This window comes from Athene cunicularia, assembly GCF_003259725.1.
Source record: "Athene cunicularia isolate RWA chromosome Z unlocalized genomic scaffold, athCun1 chrZ_part3, whole genome shotgun sequence".
In the NCBI taxonomy this organism is placed as follows: domain Eukaryota; kingdom Metazoa; phylum Chordata; class Aves; order Strigiformes; family Strigidae; genus Athene; species Athene cunicularia.
Window position 1 is genome coordinate 15873264 of NW_020799144.1, and position 26197 is coordinate 15899460.

The 26197-nt window shown below is 37.6% G+C and overlaps 1 protein-coding gene across 5 annotated transcripts in view; it reads right to left on the minus strand.

The window, feature by feature from the left end:
• KIAA0825 (KIAA0825 ortholog) overlaps positions 1-26197 on the minus strand; it is a 255047-nt gene that overhangs the window by 146190 nt on the left and 82660 nt on the right. For all 5 annotated transcript variants that reach the window (XM_026866725.1, XM_026866724.1, XM_026866727.1 and 2 more), the window contains exons 11-14: positions 22544-22734; positions 19648-19830; positions 12241-12351; positions 6933-7072 (exon numbers count right to left, since the gene is read on the minus strand). In XM_026866725.1, the coding sequence (XP_026722526.1) occupies positions 6933-7072; positions 12241-12351; positions 19648-19830; positions 22544-22734 (625 nt within the window). The remainder of the gene's footprint in view (positions 1-6932; positions 7073-12240; positions 12352-19647; positions 19831-22543; positions 22735-26197) is intronic.

Here is a 26197-nt window from a genome sequence, read left to right on the forward strand (position 1 = left end):
ATAATAATAATAATAATAATAACAACAACAATAATTATTATTATTATTATTATTATTATTATTATTATTATTATTATTATTATTATTATTATTATTATTCCCTTCCTTTTCTGTGCTATTAAATCTCTTAAACTGTCTTTTATCTCAACCCACAACTTTCCCTTTTTTTCCCCCCAATTCCCTTCCCCATCTCACTGGGAGGGGAGTGAGTGAGCAGCTGCGTAGTGTTTAATTGCCAGCTGGAGTTAAACCACAACAAACCCTGAAGTAAATGTTGCCCTTGTAAGAATATCTGACCCTTCAAAGCTCAGGCTGAAATGAGTTTTCTGAGTGATGAGCGGTCATGGATCATAGCTATCAGAGAACAGTTTGGGTTGGAAGGGACCTTAAAGGATAATGTCAGTTGGTTGAAAGGTTTAGCTGGTTGATCAGTAAAGTTGGTTAAATATTATGAATTAGGAGTCTACAGAAAGATATGTAGATTTCTCTTGCCTTAGAATTTTTCTTTAACGTTTATTAGCTCACCTGTCATAACATTAAATATTCATCTCAGTTTGAACTCCAGTGCAGCCTTCTTGTTAATCATCACATAAGAACAGTATTTATATGATAGGCATCCTACTTATTGCCCACTGATGCTTCCCTCTCTATATTTCTTCTTTTCCCACTCAGTATATTTGTATATCAAAAGCTAATCTGTGAAGGGAATCTACCTATAGGTAGCTTGAAGGAGATGCTTCTTTTTCATTTTAGCGGAACCCACATCCATACATAAATATGGCTATACACTTATCTTAGCTACCTGTTAAAGAAAATCTGCTATTTGTTATTTCCATACAGCATAATTTTCCCTATGCACAGAGGATGCCAAAATGTATATAACAAAATTAATATTATTATTAAATATCTTTATAAGAAAATTATGTGTCTAGTGAATAACGGCTGTGCCCTAACCAGTCACGATGAATCATTCTTCCCATGACAAAATAAATGCACTTAACCTCTTGGGATAGTACCATGTATTTTAAAAACATATCTTCAGAGAGGCAGACTTACAAGTGTAATTTATCCATATTTCTTTTTTACTGATAGAAATACCTCCCAGTAACTTGCTGACATTATCACACTCATCCAGCTCTTATCTGCTACTGGTTTAGCCATGAAATGAATCTTACTGAATTTAGAAAATCTTGTTATTGACTCTAGACTTCTCCTTCCCTAGTGAATCCTTACAAGACAGACAAGCTATAAACAGTTATGCTGTCTTCTTTGACCGAAAGAGGTAGTCAAAATTCAAATTTATACACGCTGTTTCATTTAGGAAGAGAAACCGAAGATGGAGCAAGTTATTTCTGCTACAGTTCTTTTATTTGCAAAAAGCATAAAACTTCTGCTTTCTTTATAGTTTAAATCACAGTAGCTGATGAGGACATAAAGAATGCAAAAAGGATATATTTTATTTGTTTATAGAACCAAATCTTTCAGCAGGCACTCTGTACCATTTGCACTATATTCTCAGTGCTGCTTCTGTCACTGGCTTTTTTTCTATTCTTTTTCCATATCTGTTCTGGTAGATCATTTTACTTGTCTCTCAGAGTTGTTCCTCTCCCATGCAATCATTCTCCAGTCATTCTTGACAGATAGAATCTATTGTAACTTTGAATATGACTTTATTTTGGCATAAGTCTATTATTTTAGTTTTTAATTCAAGAAAGAGTTTTTAGATCCTATTACTCACATCCTGAAACGCTGATCTTAACCCTACCCATTTCGATTTAGTAAAACCCAAATAATAATATCCCCTGTATTAGCTGCTACCCACGAATCCAATGATTCCTAAATTTGTGACAACTAAAAGCTCAACACAAGACAAAAAGACTTTAACAAACTTCGTATCACCTGTCCATAAATTATTAACGTATCAGCAAAGTACTTCTGTGCCTATATATTTATATGTCACTAATTCAATTGTATTTTACTCTCATTCAACTCCCTTCAGAATTTTTTCTCCCTAGACATTTTATTTCCAACTATCTGAGAAGAAGCTTCCATTAACGAATCCCTGGGTTAACAGCTTCTGTGAAATCTATCTTACCCGTGTCAAACAGAAAAAAAAATCATTACTATCAGAATACCTCCAGCACTGATTTTATGGCATAGTAAGCTCAAACTGTGGCATTCTGATAGCCAAAATTTGATGAGGCAATATTGAATTCAGCCCTATGGCTTTTGTATTGCTCCATGTGTTGGGATCAATAATGAACAGGTTATCCTCTTAAAATGCATTTTCTAGTCTAGAGCTCTACGGTAGCAAGAAGTTCCTACCAGAAACGACTAGGTCTTTGAAAATCTATGCATACGACCACCTACGACAGCCACAGAGACTATCACAGATATATCACAGAGACTACCTTCACACTTTGACAAGAGAAGGTATGTGATTCCTAGCCGGGCTCTTTTACAGTCCAAATAGAAATTCCTGTTCAGTACTTCAGAAAATCTACAAAATCTGTTTACCGTTTTCTTTAGCTTATCACTGGAAAGTCATCCAAAGGAACAGGATATCTGACTAAGGTCCCTTTTCTACTGATCTTCCAGCTAGAAGTACATCATGCCAGCAAACCCTGCTACCATTTTACCCTGTTGGTTATGCAGGTACAGTATCCAATAAGTTTACTGGTCAGACGGATATTTTGAGGAGATGCCACTTTTTAAGTAATTTTCTAACCTTTCATCATTAGGCTACCACAATAGAGTTTACTACCATGAAGAAGCCAATGCAACTATCAGGTGTTCTGGAGCCTGAACTCACAATCCTCATCCTGGATGATCCAAAAATATGTGGAGGAGAGAGCTACCTCTGCACTAGCACATAAATTCTCTCTCCGAGATTTACTCGGAGATTACAAATGAGGACAGTGTTCCAGATCAACCCCCAGGTTTTGTCAAAAAACCTGCAACACCGTATTTCCCCAAAATTTTGTGTATTTGAACCATGGGACTAGCACCGTTGCTAGTTCTTCCAGTTGCCTGGTAGACGGTGTCTCAGGTTTATTAAAACCAAGGAGTCATTACAAGGAAGTACGAAAAACAATGACATTCAAATATAAAAGTTTTAAATTGTGATACAGATTTAGCCAACGTCAGGATTTTAATGGAGATGGTAATTTATTTAAGAAACGTACATTTTCTTTTGTAATGACTCACAGGTGTCACTGAAAGGTCAGTCTGATTTCTAAGTCAGGTCAGTTGGTAAAGTTATCACCTTCCACTGTTCTTTTAGGGTAATTTACAAAAAAATGAGAGCTATTTACCTTTAAATGCCTAAAATTTAATTCATTTAATTACTTTCACTTAAAGTTTAATTAGTGCTTAAAAATTACCTTAAAATGCGACATTGTACATTGTGGCAGTTAAAGAGCTGCTTCACAAGGGCAAAGAATTGGAGTGGGGGAAAAAAAAAGATCTTTCCATCCTACAAATATATTTTCAAGTCATTTCTCTTGCCAGAAATCAGTTTATAAATAAAGTACAGTCTTGGAAAACTCTCCATATCTATTAGTGTCTAGGCAGTTGGCTGATACTCTACCACACATTTTTATTTTCTCAGTGGAAATCCTCCCTTCTCCACCCTGCTTATGTGTGCAAGGTAAATTATCTCGTTCTGAAGCTACTCACATTTCTTTGGGTCTCATTTCAGATCTGCAGCCTTAAAGTTATCACGGAATATTTGCAAATGTAACTATCAGTTCTTATTTCAGAGTTTTAGCGGGGACCAGGATATCATCTAGGTTTAACCGTATGGGCTACACAATACCCTCTTCCATTAGTCTCTCAAATATTCACTGTGCAAGCCAAAAACCTCAGGTGAAACTGCCAATGGCTTTGTACTGCTATGAAAGCAGTTTTCCTCCAGTTTATCTCCACATGCCAATATTCGCTTTAAAGTTGTGTGTGGAAAATGAAATTAAATCTCTGTAACAACTGGAGTCTCATGCATTCATTGTAATGTATATGTTTGGGTTTTTTTTTAAAGGGATACACTGCTTTTTCTACTGTACGTCATTAACTTGGTCCTACCATCTCTTCTTAAATAAAAAGTATGTGTGAGGCCCAAGGACTGAGTGAAGACCTCAGATGTGCCTTGTTGACGATTCCTCAGTGACCGCTTTCTTATCTGCTATCGGTAAGTGGCGAGGTGTCTGTTGACGGACGCTGTTCCGTTTGGTATTAATCCTGTGTTGGGCCAGTGTAATTCAACCAAGCTATTGCTTTTTGCTTCATTATGCAAAGAATAACTCCTGGTTCCTGGAAATAAAGCCTGTCAAACGAGAAGTCACAGGCCATTCCGCGGGCATGCTGTGCACTTAGAGCAAACCTAGCCGAAACCCTCAGAGTTCACTTTCTCACCTCCCGTTTTCATATCAGCATCTGCTGGATTCAATAACTCGTATTATGCAAGCACCACTTTTGTTATTCCTCTATTATTTGTTGCTTGTCAAAATAATCCATTTCTGTTTCATATCCATGGGCAATAAAGCAATTCTGGTAAAAAAAAAAATCCACGAAGCAAATTGCAAAGCAGTTTGTTCTGTCAGAAAATTAACACAGTACCAGCTACCTTCACTACTTTTCTCTGCAGGGGCACAGCAAAGGCCCTAGTCCCTTCACTCATTCTTGAGTGTCTTAGAGGAAATTTTCTGAATAGTGGACCTATGGAAAACAACTCCGGGATTATATTATACTGCAATTATCTGTAATTCAATATACCTATGTTTAAATTATAGGTGTCCAATACGCAAATCCAATTTTCCAACTATTTTTTCAAAGGTGCCTTTTGGGCAGTGACCATCCTGGAGACAAGTAAGTGGTTCAGTTTTGGCTATCCTGGTTCTTGCCTTTTGTATTTTTGATGTGATAACTTCATGTTTGAGGAGCATTTTACTTTTTATGTACATTTCATCTATCATATTGCACAAAAAATGACGAAACCTCAAATCTTGTCACCTCTCTGTCCAGCTATAGTTACATACGTGGAGTTTCAATAGCTTCAACAAATATAACCTTCTAATAATATTTAGCAACATTAAATCATGCACACATGCATTCCCCCAAAACAGTCTTTCTACTGAGGCAAGTTTGCCAATCCCAACAGCACTCCCTACCACGACAGGGAATATACACTATTTCTGACCTTCACCATGGTACAACCATATGAGAACGATGAGAGTGCAACTAAAATAAATGCGTTTGTGTGATGCCTGCTCTAAGTATCCCAGAGTATTGCTACAGTTGAAAAAAAAAAAACGTTATCATGACCTAAAAACATCTACATATAAGCACTTCTTTATAGAGAACTTTTGCCTTCTGGCCTGGTTTTTAAAGGGGAAAGGAAAGAGAGTAAAATAAAGTAGAATGTGAGAAGGCCTTTCCTATTTGAAAAATTCTTCTTATCTAGCTAAATGCCAGGGAGTTTTGTTATCACTAGGGCAAATCACTCAAAAACTATGGTACACTTAGCTTTTTTATCTGTTTTCATGCATAATATTACACACTGCAAAATATTACTGTTGATGAGTACATAATTATGTAAGCCTTTTATCCTACTGAACAGAAAAATCCAAAACTGTTGTTGCTAGTACCAAGGTATAGCTTATTAGTCCAACTTTCCTTGTGTTAATACATAACAGCTCACATAACAAAAAAAGCTGCTGTATTGGCAAAGGAATAAATAATAAAATCATTTTATCATTAGATAATTAACCCTACTGAAATTAATTTAGAAGCTATGGATCATCGCAGGTTTCAACTTTATCTAAACTGAAAGTTTATTCATACCAATACTGTAATTACATTAAGAAAATCTGTGTAAATAGCACATTTTTTTAATTCAAAGTAGCATCTATTTCCCTGAGGCTGAAGAGCTTGGTCAGTCAATAGATTAATACATACTGTCATGTAATACCTGTGATAATTTAAGCAGCTAGTAAAATTCAGTAGTGGATAACACCAGGGTAAAACACAATCCTGAAAAAAACATTTGTCAGTCTTTGTAAAAGATGACAGGTATTTGAATAGGGAAGTGGCTGAAGTGCAGCTCTCAAAAGATGCAAGACAGAAGTGGAAGCAATGTTGTATCCCTGACAAATGTTAGACCACTTTAAAATGACAGAACTAAATTATGTTATATCCAATACTATGTGGACTTAATAGTTTTTTTGATAAGGAGGGAGAATCCTTTTGCTAGAGAAAGATAGAAACTGAGACGCTCATTCACTATTACTGCAGAATTATGTCAAACAGGTACCACGAGCTTTTCCACAATCTGATCATTTGATCCAAAAGCCATTAAAAGGAAAGATGTGATAAAGTTTGTTTCTACAAACACAGTATTAGCAGAATGAAAAGAAAACCTTGCAGAACCATGCTTTCATTTGTCCTACCTTCATAACGGCATTAATGAGAGTATTAACGTGAGGACGCATTAAATGTCCTTCTAGAATGCCTACAGTGACCAACATATAATAACTTAAAAACTCAAAGAAGCTCTTCATGGTTGAAATAGAATTTTGAAAGTGATCTTTCAGACCACTAATCCACACTTTTAAAAATCTGTGTGAAGCAGCTGTGGTATCAAGGATCTGTTAAATTTGAATTAGTTTTGACTCCTTTGCACCTACAGTCGCAGCCTATTTTATCAAACTGCAGTCTGCTTCGAAACTACGAATATTCACTGACTGCAAAACATTCTCATTTTAAAAAGAGATTATTTTTTGCTCTTTGCCCATTCAAGAGGTGTCCTACTGCAAAGTGAATGGCTATTGATACCCCCAAGAAACCGCTGACAGCCTTCCCTCGGTATTTAAGCAGATAAAAATGAATTTGTGTTTCTCACTGATATTCTTACAAGGATTGACAGTGTAAGTACTTACTTGAACTTCTCAGTAAAATTTTCACTAGGAGACAATCACGATGTAGCAATGTTTCCAACAGCAAGTTCAAATTACAGTACGGCTGGGATAAGAGCAGTTTCAGCTGACCCTGGGCTGCCATTTCTCTGGCTGATGGAGTCCTTTCAAAATGCAAGATAAAAACAGAATAATGTAGTTAATTTATCTATGAAATTAATATCCTTAAAGTGCAGATGTAATGCTAACTCCCTTAAATGTCAATTCCTCCCAGATTACTCTGAAAACGCTTTCATGCTTGCTTACTTTAAGGCAGCTCAGGGAAGGAATTACATTTAATCTCAACTAGCTAAAAGCAAATTAACATTTGGTAGTCTGCCAAAGTTATAACTGATACAAAGCAACCTCACTTATCTCTTTCATGGAACCATGTTTGCCTTGTTCTACCAGGCAAAAAGGGGGTTTTTTTTGTGCTTGAATAAATTTAAGGCTATTATTCTTTAGTTCACTATTACATTAATTGTTTAGTAAGAGCTCTGAAGTGTCCTTGATGAAGTATATGAAGCTCTTAATTAAAAAAAAAACAGAATGCTCAAAGGGGCTGCACGATTCCACATTAGGTTGACCAATTCTTACACATCCTGAAAAATCCACCTGAAATATTAGACTGGTTGGGTAACTGCTTTGCCAGCTGGGAGAAGTGAGAAAGCACAGTACAAATTCATCAGCCTTTAAGGCGACTGTAGTTTGTTTTCTGCTTGCAGATTCTGCGTTCTGCGAAAGTTTAGCTTTCCAAACAAAAATATTCCAGGGCTTCCTCTGAACTCAGCCAAAGACCTAACACCAATTGTTGGATTCACATTGGAGCAATTAGGTGGAAAGAAAAAAAAAAAAAAAAAAAGAATTACCCACAACCCAGTTTTGAAAGTTAAAAAAAAATGTTTCAAGAAGGAAATTTTTTTTTTTCTTGAAAGCTTAATTTTTAATTATTTTGAAGGTTTTAAAATTAAATTTCAACAGATGTTTATCCACTGTATTTATTCATTTCGGCTACAGGTTTACACAACAATAGGTGCTAACACTAAAAGTTTATGCACTGCATGCGTAAAGCTTTACGCACATAATTTTTACACGCGCCGGTGTAAATGCTGCATATGCACCGATGCATGAGCTGTGCAGGCATCAACACTGCCTGCCAGTCACACACAACACCCTCCGCATCAGTTAAAGCCTTCTTCACCAGGAGTGACGTTTTCCTGTTGGAGAAGGGTTCATGTGCCTCTGCACATATGCTGTGTGTGCCATTTACACACAACCGTTGGGCCAGAACTAAAATGGGTTCACGTGGTTGTTCTAGCAGAGGGGAACTCCTCTGTCACGTTGCACAATTCTATGCCTCTGACTCAGGCAAGTCCGTCACCACCCAACCCTGCCTGTATGCACACGTGAAAAAATAAAAACCAGAGATGACTGCACAAAACCTTTGCTGTTCAGTCAAGGTTGCCATATAGACAATATACCTAATGGAAATGAAAATGCCAGGGGATACGCTCCTCTAGCTGAGTCCCTCGCATGCATGTCTGTATCCTTCCATTACCAAAAAAGCAGTATGCCACGTATCTTGCAGGGCAACCTTGAAGTAACCTAAGGAAACCCGAGCTTCCATAACCCCATTTTCCCAGCAGGACCTTTACAACATGTATTATGTCAAAACTTCACAGTTAATACTGTAATAGTCACTTTGGTAAAAAGGAGGATTTTATACGCCACAGCTTTTGGGATTTTAACAGTAACACAAGTACCGATGAGGCGATAAGCAACGTATGTGCCATGGAAACTTACGTGCAGTTTTTGTGATTTTCATCTGGCACATGATATATCATCATTAATTATGTAGCACTGGCTTGACCATTATATTTTTGCATATAAGAATATACTGGATTCTAATAACATTTATAAAAAATATACACTTAAATCTTGATAGAACTTGCAGCCAAAATAACTTTTCCATATATAAACCACACATTGCTTTCAAACTTCCAACATCAGGGCTTTGCATTCTTAATAGTATTATCTTAATTTCTGTGTGTTCAAGATTAGTTGCATATATCTACAAATTCTAACGCACGTTAAGAACTAATTAGTGGTTAGTTTAAATTAAAACAATTACTATATTCACACTAGAATTAGTTCTGTGGTTGAGAGCAAACTCAACACATCACTAATTCGGTTAAAATATACGGTCCAGTTTCTTTTTGTTTCTCCCCTGAATGCCACATTATCATATCTAATAAGGTCACTCACCGCCTTCAAACCACAAGAAAAGGGACCGGTTTGGTCAATTAGATTTGTGAAGGATAATATTTTAAATGACTTTAGAAATAGATGCCATTTTTAGAATATTTGAGTTGAAATAAAACTTGTCTGTCATTGACCAGATGGGAAGTTATCATGTTGTAATATACACCAGTTCTTGGCTCTTTAAGCCTCTTGCAAATTGAAATGTACAATGGTGTGACTCACTTGGAGGAAAAATAAAATATAGCAGACATTCCCTACAGCCATGAAGCTAGCACCAATAAATGCACTGAGAAGTTTTGTAACGTGCATATGGAGAGGCATATGTTCTCCCATCCTCGTAGCTCAGTACTAGTGAAAATAAGACTAGCCTCATAAAAAGTGACAAAAGGTGAAGTACATATAAATATCACACATATAAATGTTCAGTTTTGTACAGTAAAAGAAAAAAAAAAAACAAAAAAAAACCCCCAACAACCCAGAACTCTCATTTGCAAATGGTAAGATTATAAACCCCAAATGAAGCAAAGAATGAATTGCAATTACCACTAAAGGAACTGCCATACAAATTATCAGTAATTATTTAGTTTGATAACCAACTATGGTTTTTTGGTTAGTATCCAAGATAGAAAATAAAAGAAAACCTCAGATGATAAGTTCACAATTTTAGAAGGCAAATAAACATTAACGCTAATCCATGTTAACAACGTCGACAGAGATGCTGAAGTCAAAAGAGAACATACTGTAGCCATTTTTAAGCACAAAAAATAATGCAGTAAATCCAGTTAAACAGTGAAATTGCAAACCAAACCGTTTCAGGGACTAGCACAGATTTCTCTTGAAACACCAAGTTTAGGAAGAGCAAACACTTAATAGTTACCTTCACGCCAGGTTAGAGTCTTCAGTTAAAAATTAGGTGGCCATAGCTGGGAGGTCTACAAGGGCCTATGTTTCCAATTCCCTTACAGACAACGAATACACATTTTTATTAAACGTTAAGAAGTAAAACCATAAAAAAAATCCAGGAAGGATTAGAATGCTCTAAAAATAGTTTTCTGCAAGACATAACATGTCTTGTTAATACTCTAAATGCAATATTTCAAGAGAGAAAAGCTTCCATGACATAAGCAGACAGTGTAAAGCTTATAATAAAATTAGAACACCTCAGAATATGTCCTTCAAATTACTTCATTACATACAGGGTCTTTCCCTGTTTTTTTCTGAGCAGCTGAAAGGTGTGTTGTTCGAAGAAAACATTAAATATTTTAGCAACGTAGCTCATTCATTATCACGAGGACAGTAAATGTGGCTTTATGTATACGGACTGTCCTCACCAACTGAATCTCCTTAGAAATGTGTTCTTTTGGACTCATTTTCCCATTTGGTGGTCAAAAATATGTATATTTTCCCACTTTCCATCCAGGGAAGGTATGAAAATGATGGACAGCTCTGGAATATTTTTCTGCTATTTATTCAAGAGAAATCTGTCCTAAATAGCATCTGTAAAATCCTAATTCCACCTCAAAAAAGGGAATTATGTCAGACTGACGCGGTACCATCATTTCCTTTACATACTTTAACGCAGCAGAGGGTACCGACTTGTGTAGTCATCATCTAAAACTGTTAATTCACAGCATAATTTAAATTTTGAGTACTGGCCTTGGATTAGGGCATCAAAAAGCTTACAGTCTTTTCTACAATGAGTCCTTAATGAAGCATAAATTTTCCCAGAAATAGAGTAGATCCTGTTTCAAGTGATCATGCAGTCATTCCTTCTCCAATATGCCCCCCTTCTCCTCTCCTTTCTCTCCACCCATGCACAACTTACAAAGCCACTGACAAATTTCCTTGAAGCTCGATTGAGAGGTAAAAACACATGATCTTTCAAGCTTTAGAAAAACTTAAATTACTATTTCAAGCAGGGAAAAGGACACATTCGGGATTCGACAGTTATTCACCCTGGCATTTCAGTTAGCTAACCACACAATTTTGACTCAGCCACCGCATCCACAGCCTCTGGCTCAGCGGGTATCGCCAGGGAAGGAGATAACAGGACTGCTGACACACACTTAGGGGTGAAGGCTGCTTACCGGACAGTAACCAGCATGTTTTGTGTTGTACAGGGCAAAATCACAGGGCAGACACTGGGAGGCACAAGGTGCAAGACGCTGTGTGTAAAGGTAAGAGGTAATAAACCCACAGAACATTGGCCATCAATAGGTCACCACAGGTCACCACCCATATGATAACGCATTCCTCCAAAATATAAAAATACTTTCTCAGAAAACACAATAAAAACTCACAAAAAAAAAACCAAAACCAACCAACTTTCCATGAAAATGGAGAGCGAAAAATCTCTCAGGAAATAACTTCTGAAGAGGAGGAGGAGGTGAAGGGGTTAGGAAAGGATCTACACTGGTGTGGGAGTGCTTCAGGTTCAAAATTAGAAAGGGAATGACAGCACAGCTGGTAGCATATGTCTCATATGTAACTTGTCATTATATGCAGTGACACAGAAAAAGAAATTAAGCTTTTTCCTCTAATCATGCAGTAATCTCCCAAAAAATCAACTACGACCAAGCACCATAGTTTTCAATGAGTTATTTATATATCAAACCTTTTTTTTTTTTTTTAACCAGCAATCATAAACAGAGGCATACATTCTTTATCTCCCCTTTAATTATAAGTCCTTCAAAACAGCAACTGTGCTGAACCACATTATTGTCAAGAGCTATATACTCTTTAATTAAAAGAAGAAAACCTTACAGATAATTCAAATACCAAACATAATGAATATACTAGCAAAAAGCTGCAGAGTGCACTACTTTCAGTGTGACCTTTCTTACACACTCTTAGATTTTAAAGATTAGGGAAATCTGCAATGAATTTTAAAAATCTTTCTATCTGTGTTTTTTTTTTAATCAGAATATTAATTAACATTTATCGAGCTATACTCTTTTCAAAGTGTTGTAACAGTATTTGACAGATGTTGACTATCTGATTCTTTTTAACACAATCAACTTCTGATACTCACTTCAGTGGGGAAGAGCAGGACGATGGTATGCAAAATAACCAGTGCAGTGGATAATAAAAGACCTTTGAAAAATCTCGAGGAAGATGTTTGTCAGAAATGTCCAGGAAGGTCCTGAAAAACACCAAATAGTTCTGAGTTACATGGAAGACTGCAAATCCCTTCCGATCACCGGTACTAAATGCATATAAATAGAAGACAGAAAATTCCCTAAGGTAAATAATACTAATATATGTATGCATACAGATAATTGAAAATTTATTTATCTTATGTACTGTTAAAAACGCCATTCTATAGCTTATTTACTTTTACTCTTTGAAAATTGGTATCTAGCACTGCTAGTATTGTTAAAGCAGTTGCCTTCATATTTTTACTCCTAAACAGCACCTCCCCAAACTATGTTTGAAAATGCACTGAATAATCAAATTGCTCTTCAGTCATTCAGTTCTATAGCTCTTTTCTTTGTGCATAACACACACACACACACACCATACTATCAATACTTCTATCATAATCATAAGTAAAATATCTTTAGAAAGGATAATGGTTCTCTTCTGAATAACATGCAAGTACGTTAGGCTTTGGATTAAACTGGACAAAAATTTGAACCTTAAGCTTGGACCTTCACTGGCGTACGAAAAATAGAATACTCGCTGAAAAAAACCCCTGCTGTTTTCAAATGTAAGGACTGGTGAAGAAATAGATAGATAGTTTTATGTCACTTCTGCATTATTTCTCTTACCCAAAGAATGTGAGAGGCAAAAATCAGAGGTGTCTGATCCACTGATACTAAAAATTAACTATTTTTATTAATTATTGATACTATATGATTATAAATATATATAAGAACAAGATTATAGAATTTATTTTCTTCATTTAAATATTAATTAGTAATAAAAGATAATACATGTAGTATTGGTACAATTATTAGCAACCACTAGGACACAATCATGTGTGATAGAAATGGATGCTCCTTGGCCTCTCTCCTTTTTACTCTCACTTCCCTTGGATACAGTTCCAGCAGAGAGGATATAGTCTGTAACATACACCCTCCATTAACCATCATCAATTACCACCTCTTTTCACCTTACTTTTCAACTTACTTGGCTGTGAATTTTTCATCATAATACCTTTCCTTCGCTTGTTTCTTTATGTATCATGGCCGGGATTTTCTAAGCTCACAAAGAAGGTAACTACCTTTAAAAATGACACTTCTGCAGAGCTCATTTATGGTACATTTGCTTTACTTTCTGGAGTGGTCCAATGTCATTCCCACTTCTGAGTCAGTACTCTTTCTATTGCAGTATGAGCAGGACATTTAAAAATACGTCAGGAAAATAAATGAGGACAAGACTCAGGACAAGAGTATCTTTTTACAAGACATTAAAAAAAGAAGACACTGCCACAACATGGGAACAGTGAGAATGGATCTGAACACTTAAAACTGGAGACTGGAAACCCATTGGAGTACAGCCCGCAGGAACTCCTAACCTAAAAGGTAAAATCTCCTCTTCCTTACAGGGTGCTTCGTCACCACGACATTAATAGTATTTCCATTTTGTCATTTAATTATTTAAAATTACCTTTTAACTTTTTCACAGCTGCACGTAAGTAATTTAGAAGTGTGGCTACATGTCTATAAGGTCACTGTCTGTCTGTAAGACCCCAGATGAAAGAAGAGAGAGAATTACACTTGTTCAATAAGAAAGACAGGGGTATAGCTTCTGAACTTCTCCAAAGGGCAGGGCGATTTCTTTGGAAATTAATTTTACTAATCAAACAAAATTAGCAGGAAGAATTCACTACAGACTTCAAAATGATCGTAAGTAAGCAATTATCTGAGCAGAAGGATGAGCACATAGTGAATTTGTGGATTCATGAAAACCTGAGGATTAAAAATAAAGCTGAGACTGTAATATAGATAAACGGAGAACTTAAACCAGAAAATAGAAAAGACAGTCATTTCCACACTGTGAGAAAATTAAAGGAAAAAAATCTTATTGTCTCTCATCCTCTGAAATATTTTTCTTAATGTTCCAATGTGTAGAGCCGACTTCATACAAGAAAGCATGACAGATACAATCTGGATAGCCATCTAATAAAAAGAGACCACACCTTGTGTGCTGATAGTGTATGAACTGTTTGAGAGACTCCTGGGCTAAAGCAGTTTGTTAAGTATGGTTTCTTAACTGCCTCCTGAGGAAAAGCACAGGGCAGAATTTCAGACTCTGAGGCTTATAACAAATCCTCTACACAAATTTTTAAACCAAGATGCAGACAATCTGAGAGCTTTAAAGATTGTTTAAATACCAGAATAACTTCACGTGCTATAAAAAAAAAATCAAGTGTCTAATGATAATACAATAATTCCGGTGCCAGCATGTCTCAGTGTCCACTGCTAGCTATGTAATTCCTGCCAGGAAAACCCAACTCTGTGCCAGACAGTTTAATTCAATGACTCTTCTGACAGAAGTATAATAATAGCTAGTAGGAAATTTGTTTTGACTACAAGTTATGTTAAAGCAGCTGCCTATAGTCTCAAAGCAGTGGATAGCATCTGTGAAAGTATTTAATACCACAGCAAGATTCCAAGTTACAGTACTTTTATTCTTCAGTAGAGTATGACAAGGTGAGAATTGATCTTGTAAGCCTCAGTGCAGGTGTGAAAAAATGAGATGCCAGCAAGATGCATCCTAATGGTATTTCCTTGTAGACTTCAAAGGATTTAGCTCTGTATAGGGAAAATACATGACTAAAAATCAACTTAATGAATTATAACTCTTGTATGTTGAAATTAAGATAAATATTTTCAGTTTTGAAAATTGAATGAGAGATATTTTTACCCAGTAGATGGCAATTTTACCAATAGAATCTCTAAATTATTCTCTCAGCATTCAAGTGACTCACCTGGTTTCTTGTTGAGAAAGCAAGATATAACAATTCGTAGTATGAAATCGTGGAAAGGTGCATCCACCTCACTCTTTATGATCTTGCCTAACAGAAAGGTTGTCATCTCCTACTCAGTACAAAAGACTAAAGAATATTAAAAAAATCCCAAGAATAGATCTGCTCCAACTTCAGCAACCCTCAACGTGGTGCAGTCTCAACTCTGAAGTCAAAAACGGGTCTGTGGTACTGCCAGCCTGCCTCTCCTGGATAATTTCATTCTGTGAAAAATAATGAATGAAGAATAGCATCGGATTCTCCTACAAAATTCACAGGGGGCACTGAAACTATTAGATCCGCTGCACAAAACCCAGCTCATTGAACTGAGTAACAGAGAACAACCTAGTCCGTCGGTAAGACTACGATGACTGGAAACTGTGAGGAATGAAAAGCAGCAAGGAAACAGCAACACCTGGTAGTTTTGGGGAGCACGTACTGGAGACTGCTGTTGTTCAACAGCTTCCTGAACAACGAGGACAAAAGCGGGCAGACAGAACACACGTTTAGGACGTTTGCAGGTGACACTAAACCGGGGGAAGCGAGCGCAGTGGAGTGCCAAGTCATGGATGACTGGGCCAACAGGGACCCACAAAGTTCACTGAAGTAAAGTGCAACTTTTTGCTCCGGCAACAGAATTATGATAAACTAGGCTGGGAACTGACTGTCTGAGTACCAGCCCGACTCAACCCCAAGCCTGGGGTTTATGGCCAGTGGGGTGTTGAATACGAGGCAGCAGTGCATTCCCACAAGAAACAACACAAACCACACACTGGGCTGCATTAGGAGAAGTATGGCAAGCAAACTAAACATAGTGATCCACTTCACCTGTTTGGCAACAGTTAAGCCTTACCTAGAATATTTTGTCCAGGTGTTGAGCCTACAACTCAGGGAGGATGTGAGGAAACTGGAAAGGACTAGACTGCATCACCTATGACAAGAGGTTGAGGGATCTAGGCTCTTGTACTCTGGAGAAGAGGAGGCTGCAGGGTCATCTAATGGATGGCCACAACTCCTCAAGGAGTAACGACAAAGACAACATGGACGAACTTTGCTCAGCTGGGGCTACTGTGATAGAGCAGGACACAGCCAGCAGCTTTGAAGGTTCACACTAGGCGTGAGGCAATACTTTGCTCTAAAGCTGTGGAACAGTTTTCCAGGAGAGGGTGTAAAATCTCCGTTCCTGGAGGTTTACACGAGTCAGCTAACGCAGCCATGTACGATTCCTCTTGGAGATTGTCCTGCTTTGAGAGAGAGGTTGAAATTGGTGACCTCCAGTCCATTCCAACCAACATCTCTGTTATGCTGAAGTTACTTCAGGAAGACCAGAGAAGGGTGGAGGGAAGTGAAGCACAGAAAAACGAGTATAAAGAACTGATGACCCAAGATTCATAGGTGAATTTAGGACCTAAGTAGCTTTGTCGTACAGAAAAGAAACTTCAAGTGACAGCAGAATGCACAACATTTGATCACAAAATTAGGAAGGAGAAAGCATATGCCAGAATCACTTTATTTCAAGTTAAGGATATTATAAATTTTTCAGCACCCCTACTATTCTGTTGCCTTTCAACAACATAATAAAGAATCTCGAATAATTTTAATTCCCTGGAAGCAATAGTTAATACAGCATCTCTAGTAAGTTGGAAACGAGCCAGTCCTATTATTAGACAACGCCTGGAAAACAATGTTCTGTCACCACTGCTTTTATGATTACACAAAAATTTCCTGAGCAGTCTAAAGATTAATTTAAACCTAGCCCCTTCAGGGAAATCTTCTAGTACCAAAAGAAAGCGCGATAGATTTAAAAGAAAAATCTTTATTTCACTTCCAGTTAATTTTACCAAAGTTTTGAAAGATATAAAGCCAAGATAACAGATGGAAATTTTGATTATACAGCTGTAATTGTAAAGAGAACTGATGAAGGATTAGTATTCCTTTAAAATCATGCATAACTTCTAAATATGTTATTGATAGATTGTTAACGTGATGAACTATTCACAAGTCAGCGAATAATGGACCTAGGAATTCAACATAAAATTCAGTATATGAAAGTGTTTCTGACTGGATAGAGTTGTTCAAGAAGCTAACTTGGTAAATCTGTTTTTTCTTTGTATTCTAGACACTGGGTTAGGCTACCTGACAAATATTTGCTGTAATGAAACATGCAATCTAAAGTAACTGTTTTGATAGTGGAATCTCACAGGTTTTGAAAACAAAAGCTCTGAACATGCAATTCATTAAAAAAATATCCTTTTTTTTTTACGTACACAAAAACATGCATCATCCCCCTAACAATGTTTTCTAGTGTTAATATAATTTTTGTAACTATATAACAAAATGTGACATTTTTTTGCATTCTTAGGCAAAGCCGTCAGATTTTGGTTATGATTTGCAGAGTACTTTGTAGTAAATTAAACGAGCCGCTACATCCTGTGCATGTCGAATTTTGGATCTCTAGAAAAAGCAAATTAGGACGCTGAAATTTGTACGCCTAAATATGAAACCTAGATGACCAAGTTGTTAATCTGCAGCATTACACATAAAATACAAAAGACGCTGCCTCGCTCCCTCCATTGGCACTTTGTTCTGAAAGTCAGCGAGTTCAGTTAGCTCACTTTTTTAATCATTCCAGGCACAGATAAATCTGTGAACAACATGGATTAGTGGAGGAATAGCTAAAAGGAACAGACTACGATATATATTTATTTTAGTCCATCATTCTAAGGGCATTCATAAAGGAAAGGTGAAATGTCAGAATTGACAGTAGAAGCAGTTGCAGCTACCAGAACGTCCACTTTAATATTGGCACGGCAGGACTACATTATCTGTTCATGAGTCACCTTCTTAATTGCTATTTTTTCGTGACCCTGCGTTGTATAAGATCAAACATCCAGTTACAATCCACTTTTGCATGTTCCTCAGAGCCCACAAATATTAAGATGAGCCCACACACGACAAAATATATCTCATTAAAGAAGTTTAAATGCAGGAGGTCTCCACCCTCCTCTTTGTACTGCTAGCATTACCTAGAATTTTCTCATTTAGAATAATAAAATAAAAGTCAGTTGGATAGGATTTGACTTTCTGAAGTTTTGGGTTTCACTGTTGTTTTCTGAATTTGTGATCTCATTATGTACTCTTTCTTACAACAGACTTACAGCAGAATTTTTAAGCATGAATGTGCTGGTTTTGGCTGGGGTACAGTTAATTTTCTTCACAGTAGCTGGTGTGGGGCTGTGTTTCGGATTTGTGCTGAAAAGTGTTGACGACTCAGGGGTGTTCGGTTCTGCTGAGCCTTTCCCGCCCCTCGCCCCACCCGCCATGGCCGGGGGTGCACAAGGAGTCGGGGGGGGACACGGCCGGGAGAGCTGCCCCCAGGGATGTCCCACACCGTACGGCCTCACGCCCAGCAGACAGAGCTGGGGAGGAAGAATGAGGAAGGGGGGATGTTCGGAGTGATGCTTTGTCTGCCCAAGTCACCGTTACGGTGACGGGGCCCGGCTGGCCTGGGGGTGGGCGAGCGCCTGCCTGCCCGTGGAAGTGGGGAGCGAATTCCCTGCTTTGCTTTGCTTGTGTGTGTGGCTTTGCCTTCACCTATTAAACTGTCTTCAGCTCAACCCACGAGTTTTCTCACTTTTACTCTTCTGATTCTCTCCCACATCCCACCAGGAGCAGTGAGGGAGCAGCTGGGCTTCAACCATGACAATGAAAAAGCAGTGAAAGGCTCAGACCCAACTTCTGTGCAAGTAACGTGTCCTTCTGTTCACAGCTGTGACTTGTGAAGACATCATTTTATACAGATGGGCACTATATACTCTCTATCTTTTAAACTATATTTAATAGTTTTCAAACATACTGACCATGTAACTAGATGATGATTTCAGTAAATTATCTTTAAGTTCCAGTATTTATAGAATTATCATAGGATGACGGCAGAACATTCTAATTTACCCGGAAGCTGAACGTAGATAAATCTGAATTAGTAAAAAGAAAAGTTTTTTCCAACTGTATGTGTGACTAAGTCCTTGAAAATCTTACCAAAGGCCTTGGTACCATAGTAGTAAATGTTTTTAGACCGATACGAACATATTTCTAACAAAATATGTCCTAACTGAACAGTAAATAGCAAATTTGGGACAGTAATTATCAATGAAATTTCAGGGTTTGTGTTACAGAGGAAATCAAACCAGACATTCATTCACTATAATCTATGTTATCACCAAGCAAAAAATGTGCAGTATAGCAGTTTGATCCACAGCTAATAAAATCCCGACAGACATAATTGGGCTTTAGGTAAGAGCATAAAGATAAGTTCAAGAACAAATCGAGAAATGGTCAAAGGTTATCAAAATGTGTCAGTGCTATGCACTGCATTTTTATTTCAACACAATTATTCAGCTTGTAGATCTAACCATGTAAGCTCAAGAACCAATTTCATCTCAAACCGAATGTTTCTTTCATACTCACTCATACAAATTCTTCAGTGGTGAAGTTAAAACAGCCAGCACAGAGAGCAGACTATTGCAGTGGCTGTGTATTTTATAGATCTTGAGATCTCTGTCTTCATGTGGATTCAGAAACTCTTGTACAGAGCGGCAAATTGACCAGAGCATATCTTCAGTGGACATCAAAATAGATGCAATATCAATTCTGTAGGGAGGGGGGGAAAAAAAAAAAAAAAAAAAAAGTGAAAATAACATTACTTAGGACATCAAGATAGTGGTAAATTTCAGCTAAAGAGACCTTTCCTCTGACAGCATAAAACACCTAAATCATAGCATGGACTTCAAATTTCATCTTCTGTCAGCGGTGCAGGAATTCTGAATCCACTACACTGTAAAAATTCAGTGCTTCCACAGAAAAGTTACTACTGAAACTAGTCAAGACCTAACAAATATGGAAATTTCCTGTGCCAAAGGAGAATGCCACTAGACAGGAACAACTTACCTTGTAAACTACAACTAAATAAAAAGAAATTTAGTTCTTTTCTTTCATTTTTAAAAAAGAAAATGAAGACCCAGGGAACTACAGGCCAGTCAGTCTCACCTCTGTGCCTGGCAAGATCACAGAGAAGACCCTCCTGAAACTCTGCTGGGGCACAAGGACAATAAGGAGGAGATTGGTGGCAGCCAACGTGGCTTCACTCAGGGCAAATCCTGCCTGATGGATGTGGTGGCCTTCGACAAGGGGGTCACAGCTTTTTATGATAAAGTATAATTAGAATGCACACTGTAATTTCAAATCCTGCTGCAGCAGAGATGTCATGACAAGCAAACTAAACCTTCAGTTTGCAAAACTTTCAACTGCCAGGCAACATACTATGATGTGGAACACTTCTGAGTCAGTCACCCGTTGCCTGTTGCTGTCGGCCGGCAGAGCATCATGGGTCACTGGCATAAACAATACCAAGAACTAAACGACGACACAATCCCACAAGACTGTGCTGACATATAACAGACAGGAAACAGATGGATAACACAAAATATATGGCGGGCATGAAGTCGGACTGAATGAAGTACCTAAGTACCTAAAAGCCAATGGATGCATACGCGATCATCTGCATTTTTAAGGCTCTTCTTATTTTTGGAAAACCTAGTCAAACACACACGAACAGACGTTTGTCTGTATTACAGATCGTATCGGTAACATCGCAAGAATCACTGGGAGAAAAGACACTCCACCTCCAAACGTAGAGTATTATAAGAAAACCTAAGTAAAACCTCTGTGATAAACATATATTGAATTATATTAATTTAAAAAATGTTTTTCCCATTTGCCCATAACTAGATAATTCAATTCAGTTAGTGACAAACTTAAGAATCACCTTATTAAATAAAATAGCTTCTCTACAAAATGACAATGTAAGAAATTCTTTCTTATTCAGTATTTGAAGAAAATTTGTATAGAATTGACTAAATTTAAGAAATACTGTATCAATACATATTCTTCATATTTCAGGTGGTTTTTTTTTCCCGGGAAACTTCCAGGAAGGTTTCCAGGAAACCTCTCTGTACCTAAAGATATAGAAGGGCTTAATCAGGTAAATTAGTGCAGGGACAGAGCATATGAACAGGTATTCTGACACATAGAATAAAACTTCAGTGTTTTCCCACCTATTGCAAGAATGTGAACTTGTACAAGTTACTTAAGCTTCCACAACATTGCTCCTTTTCATAATAAAAATTATGATGACAGCAGGTAACTCTCAGCTCACACAGAACATATCTCCGCTGAGTGACTCATCTACTACAAAGGAGAAGCTCTTAGGTTTTTAACTCGCATGGCCACCATGAACTATATCACTTTCAAAATCTAAAAAGAGGAGCACACTGATATATGAAAGACATATAGCTAATGGACAGAATGAGAAATACACCAATTTCTTCAGTAAAACAAGACATCGGATAGAAAGAGAAAGGACAGAGGTAGGAGCTGCCACCTGGAGACAACCTGCTTTAGTACTTCTTAAAGAGACCTTCTTTAACAAAACGTAAGAATCCCAACAAGAACTTCCAGCTTATTTCCTAAAATGACAGGAGAAGGAATAGCCTCTTCCTCATCTCTCCTTTTGCACCAATGGCTTCGTTCTGGCAAACCTTTTCACAGAATCACAGAACCATCGAGGTTGGAAAAGCCTTGAAGCTCCTCCAGCCCCACCATGACCCTCCCCCTGACTGTTACCAACTCCCCCAGATCCCTCAGCGCTGGCTCAGCCCGACTCTTCAACCCCCCCAGGGATCCCGGGGACTCCCCCCTGCCCTGGGCAGCCCATTCCAACTCCCAACAGCCCCTTCTGCACAGAAATCCTTCCTCAGAGCCAGCCTGACCCTGCCCTGGGCAGCTTGAGGCCATTCCCTCTTGTCCTATCACTTACTACTTGGTTAAAGAGACTCACCCCCAGTTCTCTTCAACCTCCTTTGATGTGACCTCATAGCTCCTTCACTTGAAACGCCCTATGAAAATCCAAATTCATTGCCACACGTGGAGTTTTCTTCATAAATCGATGTCTTGGTTTCTAATCCTGATGCTGCCAGTTCTGCCCACATTTTTGGTTGTGCCCTGACTCCTCAATGCCCCCACTGTTCGTCACGAGGCTTTCAACCCCGTGAGGCAGTTTATGGTACAATGTCAGCAAGAGTTTAAAAGAGGTCTTTGATTCTGCTCGGTTTAGTACATGACTACTAATTATACTTAAATATACAAAATACACTCAGTAAAATGAACATCAATATACATAAATCGTGCCTATCCCCTCTGCTGTGTTTATTAACATTTAAATTTGAGGTCAAAGTAGCGCGTAACAGAAAACTAAGATCTACTTATTTTATTCATTAAAAGTGTGCATTAAATATCCAACCATTACCTGATTTGTGGTGTTCTCTTGTAACTGGGGCAGGCCTGACAATATCTGGAGCACAGCATAGCCAAAGACTGCTCTAGTACATCTGTAAGAATCTCCTGGGCTGTCTTGGCCGGCAGAATAGTCCACAGATCATGATGAAGGGCACGGCAGAAGTAATGCCACATCTGGACAGAGAATGAGCATCTTTCCCCCTAGCAAAACCACCAGACATTAAATAATAAAAACACACCTTCCAAAACGTCAATTTAGTTCCTCTAAGTCTAATTAATTCAATCTGAAGGGAAATAGCTGAAGAGTTTCAGGCATATGATGACCAAAAAATGGTCCTTGACAAGATGTGAAACATCTTTATTAGCAAGGAAACACATGTTCAGTTTCAGTTACAAAACTAGAGTTCTGTCACAAAATCAAACCACAGCATTTGACCTTTTATACCCCTAATTAACCTATTCTCAGAACCCACAGCGTTCCAATTCCAGTTTAAAAACATACACAGTATTCTGTGCTCAACAGAATACCCAGACTAATTTAATGTAACAGTTTCTTTTGTCATCAGAAGAAAAAAATTATTTCAATTACTTAAGCACATGCATTTCCCCAGACTCAAAATTGCCACATATAACCATGATCATGAAACTTTGGTCATACTTAATGGATGTGCAGTAAGAGCAGAAAAAAAGAAACAATTGAACAATTAAATTGATAATAAGAGATGTCCAGATTTTTTTTGCTATGATTTCTTTTTTCCTCTTAGAATGGTAACTCATTGATAATAAATATATTCCGGGAAGGAATCAGCATTGATATTAATATTTCGTTGCCTATACAGAACTGCCCCAATGAGACACAGATAAATACAGATGAGTCAAAATCATAGTGGTTAATCTATAATACCTCTAAAAAGTACACAGTTGAACTCACATTCAAATTTTCCAGCTAATACCTACCCTGAACATAGCACCGTGATGAAGCTGTATCAGAACAAAGACTTGAATCACCACTTCTCACATTCCAATAGTGTTGACCAATATTTTAAGAATTTGTTGATATTTTAAAACACTGTAAGAGTTTGACGGGCATTATCTAATAAGAATAATAAACCAAAATAATCTGGCTTCTTTTTAAACACACCACATGAGTAGACTATTGGAAGTTGTCATTATGTGGTGTTTCTCTGTCAAAATATTTGAAGTATATTTAATATTAAAAAGGGGTAAATTATGACAAAGAACAGAAGTGCCAAACTTGTGACCATTTCTCTTGTCATTAAATTTATGATTGGCGTAGGCATGTCTAAAATATAATTTAGAAAAAAAAAAATCATTAAAATGTCCGATTTTCCAAGTTTCACTAATTCGGATGAGAAAAATGTAACACAGATAAGTTTCAAAAGAAAATTATATGACTAATTTTCTTCATTCATACAACTTTGGACATTTTGTTACTGTTTTAAGCATGTTTCCACAGGCAAAACAAAAATAATCACTCTGGTGTTTTGAACAATCAAGTACTCAACAAGTGTTTCCACACAGGAAAAATAGGATTGTCTTACACTGACCAAATCGGATATAATAAAATAACGGACATGTTAAAATAATTTCCTATTTTTCTTATATGAAATAAAATTGCAATATTATTGCATGCTATACTGAAACATCATCATAAGAAAGTACAAGATTACTTCATAACTCATAACTTCACAGCTTTTCATAACTCAAATGTCAATACATTTCTGTAAGTTTGTAAGTTCTGAGATTCTTAGATCTATTACCATGACTACTCTTGAGGTACATTCCAGTAGAACCTATCCAGAAACAAACCCCCAACCCTACCTGACAGACATTTCACTAACGTTTCCCTTTTGTTCCAAAAACATTTCAACTTTTACAGAATAAACACACCACCTAAAAACTCATTAGTTTGAATGCCTAATGGAAGCAAGTTTATTTTGGTCATGTCTTTAATTTACAAAAATAAAATGAAAAAAAATTTCAAAAACCGTAAAGACTTAACCACCAGAAATATAATTCTAGATTGACTTTCTAATATATTTACTTTAAGTAAGTGAATGTTGGTGAGTTTTACTTTTTAACTATGGACCTATAAAAACAAATCTCTTCATTTTCTCTGCTTTATTTAATTTAAATCAGTAAATTGAATAATACCCCGTTGCTGACATGATGCCTCCACTGCAGAAGCAACAGTTTCACTGAAGATTTAAATGAGATTTGTTCCCTTTTCTAACCTGTTTTTCTATTTGTTGCCATTTCTAGACAATTCTACGGGTAAACATCTGCTATTTTTGCAGGCTTCATATAAGACAAACAGATGTGAGCTTTTATTTAGCTTATATATCAGGAAAGAAGCAGCTGCGCTTTATTACATAAGCCACTCAATATTATCTTTGAACAGACAATTCTTTATTCTTTGACTATTAGAAAACATAAGTTCCCAAAGCTACAGCAGATGTCTGCTACACTAAAAGCGCCATTCAAAACCGTACTGTGGAGCGCCGGCCCCACGGCACGGTGGGTGTTCGGAGCAGGATCTCCGCCGGCGAGAGCCTCAGCCCCCAGCGCTGCACTCCCGGGCACCTCACGCTCGGTGCCCAGCAGGAGCCGTGCGCTTGGAGCTCAGCTCAGATCTCGCCTTAACACAAACGTGCTACCTGCATCTCACAGAATCTCTGCTAAGCTTTCCTACAAGACATTCAAAACTTCCCGTGATCTCACAGCGATTATCATTCTCTGTGTTTACCCCCCAGTCACGGTTCTTCTTTTCGCTTTTAACTCCAGTCGCCGCTATTGGATTCGGTGCCTGTCAGGGAGGATGGGTGAGCGGTACTGAAATGGGTTATGAAAGTCCAAAAATATTTAAAAATACACTATCCTTATTCTGACAATGTAAAAAATTCTTTTATAGAATGTAATAACCATTTGCTACCAATCTTGTTCTCCTCAGATGTTACCATTGTACAAACAAACACATAAATTGATACGGAAACTGCAGCTCAGTGTAATCAAAGACAGACACTCTCCCCTGCCCCTTCCTCCTTTTCCTTTTTGTCTTTCAGCAGTTTTATCTTCTTCCTGGATGATTTACACATCAAGTTGAGCAGTGTTATTAGTGAATATGTCATTAATGTCAAATGGAAAGGAAGGCTATCCTGTATTCTTCCTAATACCAGTTGAATGTCCTATATTATTGGGGAAAAAGAAGAGAGTAACTTCATGCCAGCCCTGAAGTGTAGGACTGCCATTTAGTTTGTAATTAAGCATGTGATACAAGAATGAGGAAAGAAAGAACGTTCTGCTTATTTCATGGGAGCACAAGGGAATGTATTCTTTTCCTTCTTGAAACTGCACCCAGGATTTACAGATGAGGACTGAATCTTTTACAGCTACATGTAGTACTCAAAACTGGGGGACAATGGGGAAGGGGCAGTGAGGGTCCTGACCTACACTAGGTTCAAGAGACAAGCAGAAGCAGAGAGCCAAGTGCTTCTTCCCCTTAAAGAAACAAGATGAGCTCACTGAAAACAGCCAGAGCTGTGTGCCACTGACTCGCACAAGCCCAGGAGTGTGTGCCCTCTGCGAGAGGAGGAGCTCATACCAGAGCCTGCTCTTGATGACAGGCAAGATCTTCTGGTGCCTG